The sequence below is a fragment of the Schistosoma haematobium genome, chromosome 4, assembly GCF_000699445.3.
Source record: "Schistosoma haematobium chromosome 4, whole genome shotgun sequence".
Lineage (NCBI taxonomy): Eukaryota > Metazoa > Platyhelminthes > Trematoda > Strigeidida > Schistosomatidae > Schistosoma > Schistosoma haematobium.
Window position 1 is genome coordinate 2,410,215 of NC_067199.1, and position 11,046 is coordinate 2,421,260.

At 38.5% G+C, this 11,046-nt stretch overlaps 1 protein-coding gene across 2 annotated transcripts in view; it reads right to left on the bottom strand.

Moving 5' to 3' along the window:
• MS3_00007198 (uncharacterized protein) overlaps positions 1–8,585 on the bottom strand; it is a 32,937-nt gene extending 24,352 nt beyond the window's left edge. Inside the window, exons 1-2 of one of the 2 annotated variants that reach the window (XM_051215452.1) lie at positions 5,921–6,406; positions 3,067–4,567 (exon numbers count right to left, since the gene is read on the bottom strand). In XM_051215452.1, coding sequence (XP_051065957.1) covers positions 3,067–4,517 — 1,451 coding nt within the window. In that variant the 5' untranslated portion in view covers positions 4,518–4,567; positions 5,921–6,406. Of the gene's footprint in view, positions 1–3,066; positions 4,568–5,920; positions 6,407–8,540 lie in introns of those variants that run through there. The other variant, XM_051215453.1, reaches the window with a different exon arrangement.
• Positions 8,586–11,046: the final 2,461 nt, after the last annotated feature.

Here is an 11,046-nt window from a genome sequence, read left to right on the forward strand (position 1 = left end):
TAATTTGAAGTGAATATATACTTGGTAACGTATACTTTATATTTACTTGACCTTCTTAAATTTATATATAAAGATATTTGATCCGAAGGCTTGAAATACATAGTGCACAAATACACTACGTTTTTTTGGGTCGACTTTCAATTTCTACGACACTCGAAATATAACCAGTACAATCGTGATCTTAATAAGTAATTTGTAGAACCAGATGCACATCAACCGTTAATGTTTCGCAAATTATTTGGTTTTACTGTAATTGGGTTTTTATAATTATGGAGAGATATTTCTTACTTCCATCTCTTTCATCTAATGTTCCTTGAGAGTATGACAGATTGTGGGATCCACCACACACCAATAAACGGGACTGGTAAATCTAACACTATATGATACTCTAATTTTTATTGCACGTGACAACATTGATTGAGAAATGAGGTGTAAGTACTTAATCTAGTACAATGATCTTTTAAAGTACGCCCAGTCGACAAAAATCCTGATACATATGTGCATTGGTTTAATTTGCCATATCCCATGTACTAACATATAAGTAAACGATATTATTTTCTATTAGATCTTCGTCAGGCTTCACTCTGATCTAGAGTAATATTTATATGGATGTATAAAAATATTAAACCAATCAATAAAGTTTATAAGTTACTGATAACAACGAAATAGATCACTGTTTTATAATCAGAAGTAGGTCAACAACTTGGAAAAATAGACACTGAAATAAGATAATTATTAAAATTGAATAATAAGGAATCAAATAATTAGACAGAGAACAAATTTGAAAAATGAGTGAGGAGAAATAAACGGTCTGGGCACCCAAGCAGTATCACAGCCCACATAAAAATCAAGTGACTTGTGTAGCGCATATGTATTCGATGCCCCTTTATACTAATATTTATGTTCAGAAGGGGTTTGTGGAGATTTTTAGAAATTTTCACAGATTGAAATCATGAGTCAGTTGAAGCTAGACCACCATTGAAAACCTGGAAGCACTGGACGGCCGTTTCGTCCTAGCATGGGACTCCTCAGCAGTGCGCATCCACGATCCCTCACCACGTGGGGCTCGAACCCAGGACCTACTGGCTTCGCGCGCGAGCACTTAACCATTAGACCACTGAGCCGACATCCAACGGTGTTAATGTCTAACTTCAAACAATCCACGAAGTTGCGCCACCATATACCATTGCCTTCAGTGAGCTGATATCTCACAACAGACCTGGTTGTACTCCACTGGTAACGGCTTCCCACTAGAACTCCAGGAGTACCTCTTGAAGTCAGTCACTAGTGAACAGATGATTATTATCAGAAGGGGTTTGTGGAGATTTTTAGAAATTTTCACAGATTGAAATCATGAGTCAGTTGAAGCTAGTAATAGTAATAAATCATAAGTAAGATTACTTTCTAAACCTGATTCGGTCATGAAAGAGATCAGTTACAAATTTCTTATGAATACAAACAAATCCCTACACTTTCCGATCAATGGAAGAGACGAGGTCGATAAACATAAGTAGTACGTATCCGATAAATGACTAAACGATTTATTCCTATCCACTAATAAATCGCTATCCAAAAAAATTTGATAGAACGGAGCCCCGTATTGTCTCGGTCATATTCCTTCTCCAATATAGATTACTATGCAGGAACAGTTGAATTCGTAGATACACATAGATGTGGCATGCATAACCAGATGGCTTATAATTGAATAACCACCATAGGTCGGCTAGAAAATGGCAGATAGATGTTAGGTGCGTAGAAAGTCCTCTTCGCTGCTTTAGTCTATCTCGTAGTACATTACTACTCATATCTCCCAGATTTCCTGGTATGGCTGAGGGTGGAGAGAGGTCGCCCTCCCTCTCGAAATGCTCTCACATGGCCACGCGTATACAGCCACTGCCAGGGAAGTCACTGTATTCTCGCGTCGGAGGTGTTGTTTACGAAACCGAGAGGACGAAAAGTGAATGTCCGGCGCTTTAACTGGGTTAGTGGACGCGGAGGATCCACAGAAGGGAGTTGAAAAACCTTGGTTGCAAACCAACGGTACACATGGGTTCCAGGATCCTGAGGGAACAAATGGCATATGAACCGATTACTGGTCACTGACTACCATAAGACTGCATCTCCTGACGTTTCCCCACTGCCTTGTGGATCAGACCTTTAGGTCGAAGGCTCTCAGTGTGTCCCCTAAGAAAACCACTTGCTTCGGTTTGGGCACCTCGGTACTATCACAGCCCACACACAAAAGTGACTTGTGTGGCGCATATGTATCTGGTGCCCCTCTGCACCGATATTTATGTGTTCAAATAAATAATTATATCTCCAAAACTTCGCTTCAAGAAGAGTGGTAACCTAATCAACCGTCGATATCACTCCTTTCTGTTCACCATATGTATATATTCCTTCAAGAATCTTTGTGGGTTACCCACAAGGCCTTCAGTCAGTCAGTAATCATCAGAAGAGCCTGTCAGAGATGTGAGACGCCCAAAGTTGTCATAACACATGAGTACGATGGGATGGAAATAACGACGTAAATACTGAAAAAGGTCAAGTTAATTTCTGAACTTCTGGCAATAAATTCTCATTTGCACTGAGACGGGCATTAGTATCAAAGCAGAGTTCCAAAGTAAGTCCTCATCAAGCTGTATCGCTGAGATATTATAACTAGAGGGTAAAACGAATGTTTTCAATAAATATCAATTGTAATTTCATAATTACTGGGAATAATAAGTGATTGACGACAACTAGTAAAAAAAAGCCCATATTTTTAGTAGTGTATGAATTCGTGCTTTTCAAAATCACATAACCTAAGGTACGAGTAAGCTTAACTGACTCAAAAACTCAAAAGTTTCATGCCACCAAAAATAATTTATCCATGTAGGCAAATAGCCAAGCATTCAATAACACTAGGAGCAGAAACAGTAAAAAACCTATTTTAAAAGTGAAATACTTGACAATAAACTTGTTTCTAAATCATGATTTGATCTGGAGGATAAGTTATTCTAATATTATAAAGATAATGGCAAAATTATTGTGAATGTAAACACTAAATAATGTGATTTAACTCACTTCTTTTTTAATACTGCAGGATCATGTGCTGACCAGGCTGTTCTAGATGACTGCCAATTAGGATTGGGTTGCAATTTTGATGAATGAGTACCACCGTTATTATTATCTTCAAAATCTGAACTAAAACTACGGGCACGACAGATGGCTGGATTTTGAATAGAAGTAGGATTATTAAGCTGAGTTCTGGAACATTCAGATGGGTGTTTACGACGACAATATCCACCACGCATGCGAACACCTTTGCGTGATGCTGAAGGACTTTTACTGGCTGAGGGAATCATTTCTTGGTATTGCCATGGCTGGTATAATGCTGACTTAGGAGGAATATTAGTGCTAGCTGAAACCGAAATTTGTGTTTCCCTCAAAAGGTCGGCTACAATCTGTGACGCTGAAGAATTATTCCACCAATTATCTGAAAATGTATACTGGCCTTGGGAAGTGTTTATCAATAAATTCATTGGTGAAGTATTGGTAGTTAGATGATAACTGGAAGGGATACTGTTAGCATGATATACATTTTCCAAGCTACTATGATCATTTGTTAATTTATTCTGCATGCCTGGACCAGATGTACGACGATGACGGTAATCAGAAACATTGGTAAATAGATGAGAAAACTGACTGCAACTTTTATCATCATTAAAATGTTTAGAATTCCATAGTATGGATTGAGTAAAACCATTTTCTTTAGGATACAACAATTTGAAGTTGCTAGGATCAGTGTATTCGTTATTATTTACAACTTGATACTGTTTTTGGTCAGCGGAGGCATTCTGCAAAATCCCAAAGTTTTTATATCTCGAAAATGAAGGGTCAACCGGTACACAAAAAGGAATGTTTGCTTTGTTATGACGTAGTTGATCAAACTGCTTTGATGGTGAGAATGATGAATTGCTCCACTCTGAATTCTGTGCATTTAGATTTCCTGGTGAGAATGCTGACGCTAAACAAGATGGTAAAGAAAACGCTACATCTGTAGCGACGGGTAATATTGGATGACATGGATAAGCAACTAAATTGGGCGAGTGTGTAGCATTCTCACAAGACATATTGAAACTAATGGGTACACTTGAAGAAATATTAGATAAAGGGTTACTCGAATCCATCATATTAGTCTGTGTCTTTGAAACTTCATTTGAGATGAATTTTGGTTCACCTGGAGAACATACTTCTGCGCCAATTAGTAGCTCTCCGCAGCTGGAGCACCAGTTGTTGTCTTTAGAATAAAAACTGTTGCACTTAGGACACGTGAACGTTTTCCTACCAGACATGTGCTTCTGTGTGAAATCTTGTGAATCATCCTTTACGTTTTGGAATTCATTCAGATATGCGCTTGATGTTAGACCACAGCTATTGGAGTACGACCTAGGGTAGTTCATCAGATTATCATTAACAGAGTCAAATGGGAGAATATTACAATCTGGATACAAAACTGACAAATTGCCATCCATTATGGGCAAATATAAAGAAGCATAGAGTGAAGTAAGTTGAGAGCATATATCTGAAAAACAAAACAATAGAACTTATTGAAAAATCAATGTGAACATATTCCTGTTTATTCAATATACATTAAAGAGTAGGAGTTTTAACTGAAAGCAAATCCATAAAAAGGCTATTTAGTCTTAAAAGTCTATATTCATTTTAATACGTCAAGTTGATAGATTCAAGATAAAAGCTAAGTATATCTGAATTGTTATTAAATTAATAAAATCTAGTGATAACACCATGCAGCTCAAAAGTGGAACTATGTATAGATTTGTATGATGAAAGCATAAGTGACGAGTCTAAATCTACTGCAGTGGTATAGACTCCCGTATTCATTTAGATTTTGAACATTACATCCTATTCTCCGAACATGTTGTTTCTCTAGTTTTTTTATTACACTTGCGATTCTTCGCTGTTTACCATTTCAATGTCTCAATCTGCTTATGTGACAACTCGGACACATACAAGCAGAAGTAAAAATATGCGTTGCCTAGCATCAGTTAGAAACAATCTACGGACTCGGAGAGTAACTGTTCCATTCTTGTCCGGAGAGTGCTTTAGGTGATTAGTTAGTAATCAATGTCTAAAAAATGTGATAAAAGAAACTAAAATGGTGGAGATTTGTAGCTTAGGTAGAGCTGCTCAGAGAACAAAAGTCCATCAAGACAAAAGAAACTCCCTGATGAATTTGAAACGAAATTCTATTATCAAGTGAAAATTTAAATCGTGCCAGGAAATTCTTACGAATCAGTAGCAGTCTATAAGTTAAAAATCGTTGAAATTGTGGTTAATCAATAGTTCCATAAACCGAAAATGTGTCCCATCATCTGTCTTCAAAGGATTCTTAACATCCTGTTGGAATTCGATGTAAGTAGTACTGGGATTTGACAATGTGTTCGAGCGCAATGACGATAATTCAGTTGTCATCTTGAAACATCCGCTTCACTAGCTTGGATATATTTTATAGTTATCATCTCGGCGACTTCAACATCGTGCTTTACTTGTCAACGATGATATGGTGTGGAAAAAGCAGTGATCAATTTATGACGTGCCGCTGTTATATGAAAGGAAGATGTTTGAGACTAGGATTTACTGATCCATCATAAGTCTAGAGTTGGCATCCCAGAGGAAGTGCGATTCAGTGGCTTGAGACACTATCACAAATGGCTCAGAATAGACCACAGTGGTTGTAGTTTTCACACTCACAAAAGTAAAAAATCGCCTAAATGGGATTTTGGTCGTATTTTTAGCTGAATTATGTCTCCTATTATTCTTGTTCACGATATTTCTTCGTAATTTCAACGCATTATTTTTAAGGCAAATATTTATTTCGGTGACCAGTTGTTTCAGTATTTGTGTACCATACTACCTTACACCAATCTCCTCGTTATTGTTCTTTTTTTTTGCGCTCCTTAGCTTTTTTTTCTATTTCTCTTCGAATTCTCATTGTTTTATGTGGCGCATATATATTGGCGCTCTCTTGTACCAATATTCATGTGTTCAAACAAATAAATAAATAAATAAAATTCCAGGTACAAACCCAGATTTTCGCTAGTTAGTAAACAGAATAAACACTAAATGAACACGGGCTTTCTTAAGTAAACCGAAAAAACAACTACCGATTGTTCGATCACAAACTATTTCAAACATCAGTTTTCGGAGGATCTCTTTGCAGTATTGAAGTTTCTGGCCAAATTTGAAGATATTTATGGGATGAGGACATATCAAAATACCCAACGACCAAAACGTTCATAACCAATGATTCATGTAACACAAGGTAAATTAATTACAGTCATTGAAAGGCGTACCTCAGAAGTGCATAAACCTTGTGAAGGCTCTTTACTCGAAAACTACCAGTCGAGTCAGGGCTTATGGCGAACTGTCATCTACTTTTGCAACCTCAAGTGGTGCCCGTCAAGGCTGTCCACTTTCTCTATTTTTGTTTAACTTCATCATAGACCTATTGATGGAAATAACATTCTCGTCTACTGAATTCTCGGGCATTGATCTCCTTCCAGGAGGTCCGCTTACCGACTTAGAATACACAGATGACACAGTCCTGTTTGGTGAAGACGCTGACAAAATGCAGAGTCTTCTGGTAGCACTAAACAACAATGCCAGAATGTTCGGGATGCGCTTCTCTCCCTCTAAATGCAAGTTGTTGCTTCAGGACTGGTCTGCGTCAACACCTGAACTAAGGATAGGTAGTGAGGTAGTCGAACGCGTTGACAACTTCACTTATCTTGGAAGTCTGATCAGCCCTAATGGGTTGGTATTGGACGACTTCGCCTTCGGATCTCGGGTTTGTTGCTTTCAGTCTTACCGCTCTTCAACCGACCTGTCTGACATGGTAGGACCTTGAGGAACGGTTGTCCCAGCCAGTATAGCTCGGTTGCTTCATCACAATAGGCAAGCCCGACCACCACGTCAAGGTAGCAACAACGGTCGAGAAATTAATTACAAGGTTAAAGTGACTAACTCTCCAAATACTTTTATATGAGCCACACTTCAAATATGAGGGCTAATGATACTATCTGGTTACGCGAATCCAAGTGGGTGGGGCGAATCTCGAACCTGACACAGAGATGACAGTTGGACACTTTAACTACTAAATCACTGCTATACAACTTAAATTAGTCATAGGTAACAGGGAAACTAACAAATCTGTGCATAGATTAAAGGTCTTAAGTTATATCAACACAGCGAGATGGAACTATCTAGTGGTGGCAGTAACGGTAGTTGGAAGGATAAGGAGCAACTTGATCTGAAGAGGACGAATTAGTGGACAAAAAGCAAGAAATTTTAAAACTCCAGTTTTAGGGGAAGACAATCAGTAATCTGCATTTACCTATGGACAGTTAATGACCGCGTACTGAAACGTATTAATTAGGAACAATGAGTGGATTTCAGCAGCGTCTACTGAATTGTCATATTTTTAAAAATCATACCGTCTGACTCCAAACACGACGGGGAAAGAGCGGTACTTAAACGTAAAATGTAAAACAGTTTACGCAAAGATCTAAAGCAACAGTGAGCAGGTGAAAAAAAAGCGATGAGAAAGTTGGCGGTGATAAGCAACAGTAAAATGTCAGAATCATCAAGCCAGCTAGTCACGACATGAAGCCTGGTACGTATGTATATTGGTTTAAGATGACGCACTCCAATAGCACAATGAGATGAAATTGTCAGGTCGAATTTCAGAATTGCCGACGAAACGTAATATAAATTTGAGTTAGTGAGAACATATGGGACAATGACTCGATGGCCAGAACACTGATGGACTAAACCCCAAGATCTCTAGGCGTGTTGGTCTAGACCAAGCTGTTAAATCGACTGAGATCCTAGCTAGTTTGGAAACTAGATGAAATTCTATTTGGCTGGTCTTGATCATTCTAGTTTACAAAGAAAATCCCCTAGTGATAGCCATACATGAGTAAGTATGACTAATAATGCCCAAAATATTTGCCTCATTGACCATCCAGGCTTAAATATGGCTAATAATGAGTAAACCCGGTAAAACCAGACTGGTCTCAGGCACACACATACATACCTAACGAAACCCAACCATAATCGTAACTATTAGCCGTGCGGTGGTGCTCGACTATTTAGATTAACAGGTCTTAATTCGGAGGCTGTAACTGAATGATGTAGCAGAGGAACACCAACCTTGTGCAGGTTTCCTACTCGAACGCTTCTTATCAAGTCAGGGTTTATGAGGAATACCCGTTGGAATTGATAGCCTTAAGTATATCAAGGCTGTATTTTTTTATTTCTCTAATAATACAGTATTTACTCATCTTAAATATATTTTACATAAAAGTCAGTTAATTTGACAACGGTGACCACCCATTTTAAAACAGATTACACACAGACAGAATACTTGTTTTGCTTCGTATTTAAAAACATTATATTGAGCTTTAAGCATCTTGAATTAAATCCCACTATTTAAAAGCCTCGCAACCGTAAGCCAAAAGTAAATAGCAACTCACCATCAAGGAAAGTTCTCGAGCCCGCCGGAGGTAGATCGACGTCTTAGTAGACTGTTTGAATCAACTTCCTAATCCAATATCCAATGTCTTTGTTATCACTTAGTATAAACTGAGTGATTTCCTTAAACCTAAATCCTTGTAGATGGAGACATTTCTGAGTTACTGTGTAAGCAGTCTATCGAGAAAACTGAATTTAGTATTGCACTGATACGATTCCTTAAGGTCTTGAGTTAAGTTTCAGATTTGTTCATTGAACACAGAAACTCGATGTTATTGCTCTTCTAGCAAGCTTATGAGGGTGTCTAATCTTCTCTTGAACGAGTTAATTTGAGGTCCGAACATCAAGTCTTCAGTAAACGGGTTCCAACAATTGATAACTCAGTGTGAAAACTAATATACCACTGGTATTTTGATAGTTTCTAGTTTCTGTACATTCCTGCCACGTCCTCTGAGTTATCCCGTTCTATAAGGAGAAAGAAGAGAGTATGTATCGGGCCCAAAATCATTTCTCAGTATTCTACACTTCAAAGTCATATCACCTCTTCATCTGCAGTAGGAAAAGTTAAGGAGGCAACTTCTCAAGCCGCTATTTTACGGTAAACATCGGAGTTCTGCAACAGCACGAGTAACTGTCTTCTGTACTTTTCCCACGATACTCGAGTCACCCTTGAAACAGTATCTTGCAAACTGAACACGGTTTTCAAGTTCGGATCTCACTAAGGTTTTCTATATTGTAGCGAATATATTCGTGCCTATTTTGGTGAATGTTCATCCTCAAGCCCACGTGGCTGTAGAGCACTTAGCTGAGGCTCGCCGTAATACACTGTGGTCATAAAACTGTGGCTCACCAATAACCAAAGATCATTGTGAGAAGCAACTACGGACAGTGACTCTTCCGTTATAGTGTATCTATTTACCTTTTCATTCTCAATGTGCATGTAGACACACTTGGTCACTTGGTCTAAATCCATTGTAATTGGATCCATAGGATGGTTACAGTCGATTAAATGTTCAATTATGGAACTTCTAACTGCTTTTTTGACTCAAAATAGTTAGCAATTGCCGGTAGTTTGTCCTGATCTCCTTCCATCATATGAGATACACTCACTTCAACATTTAGATCGAGAATCTAATACCATGTCCTTGTTCTGTGATTTGCGTACGAGAGGAGTCTCTTCAACTACTTGATAAGAGAATAGGCCGACTGGTCTTCAGTTTTCTCCCAGCTGTCCGAATTGTACGTAAACACTCGTTTCGTATCGACCCGTGTCGACCTGCTGTGCCAAGACAGACATAGACGTTCCAACGTTTCTCCATTCGTCTTTGTAAACATCCTGGTCTGTCCACAGACGGTCATGCTTCATATGTTTTGAGTACAAATGGTTGTGTTACTTATTCGTACAACTCGCGGTAACGTGTTCATGCATCCTCTACTGATACACCAGAGTCAATTTTACAGTTTTCATTGGAGGGTGAAGAATCGAATGCCTTCGATTCTGTGTTCCCTAAATTAGGACGAGGTTGATGCATCAACTTGATAAACTATTTCATGCATGAATTTGAGTAAAATGACCCCATCACCACATCACCTTAAGTGTAGGAGGGGCATTATTCCACAGACATCATCACGGTGTGTGAAAACCAAGTTGAATACAATTGAGGATTTTCGTAGTTCATATCTGGTGGAATCTAATGTGCTGGAATAAAACTGAGGTAATTGTGGTTTCAAACAATTTGTAATCAAACGATGTTCTAGATAACCCTACTTCCAAATTTCTGCACCTTATAGAATATGCACTGAGTTCACGTAGTATGGGAGACTAGAGACGTTTGTCCAGGATTCAATTTCACATAAGAGTGATTTGTCCACCTCACATTCTGGGCTGGGGTATACTACAACTAATTCACTGTTTTGTCCTGTGCATTTTGGTCGGCAGCGCACTAGCTCACATATTTCTTAGTTGTGTGCTACTGTCGTGACAGCTCAGTTGATTAAGGTGCATTCTATGTAGAGGTTAACCTGACCACCTACACGGTTAGGTTAACACGTCTACGATGTAGAGCTAGGATATCATTCGAAAAGATAAATATTGTTACGAGTGCAATAAATCTTTACCTAAAGAAAGTTTGATGAGGGTCTCGTTAGATAAATGTCCTTCACGAAACTTCCAAAACAGGTTCATGTGGTTCTCCTTCCGTTCTATGATAACGCCATTAATAGACTAACTTCACTCTACGAGAGCATAAGGACCGCCAAGATTGGGGTTATTCTTTTCAAAAACTCTCACAATACAGTAAACGGAACCACGGATATCTGAATCACGCTTTTTCTTTGATTACTTGTCAAAATAATCGAGAATATCTTTGTACAAACCAGAAGAGCAAAGTCATCATTATCAGTTTTGGCAGTATCGCACACTCGTTGAGTCATACCGAAGCTGTAGAAGACTCTGAAGTTTCTAAAACTTAAATCTGTCAGCAAAACAATCTCTTGGGTGAATCGCCC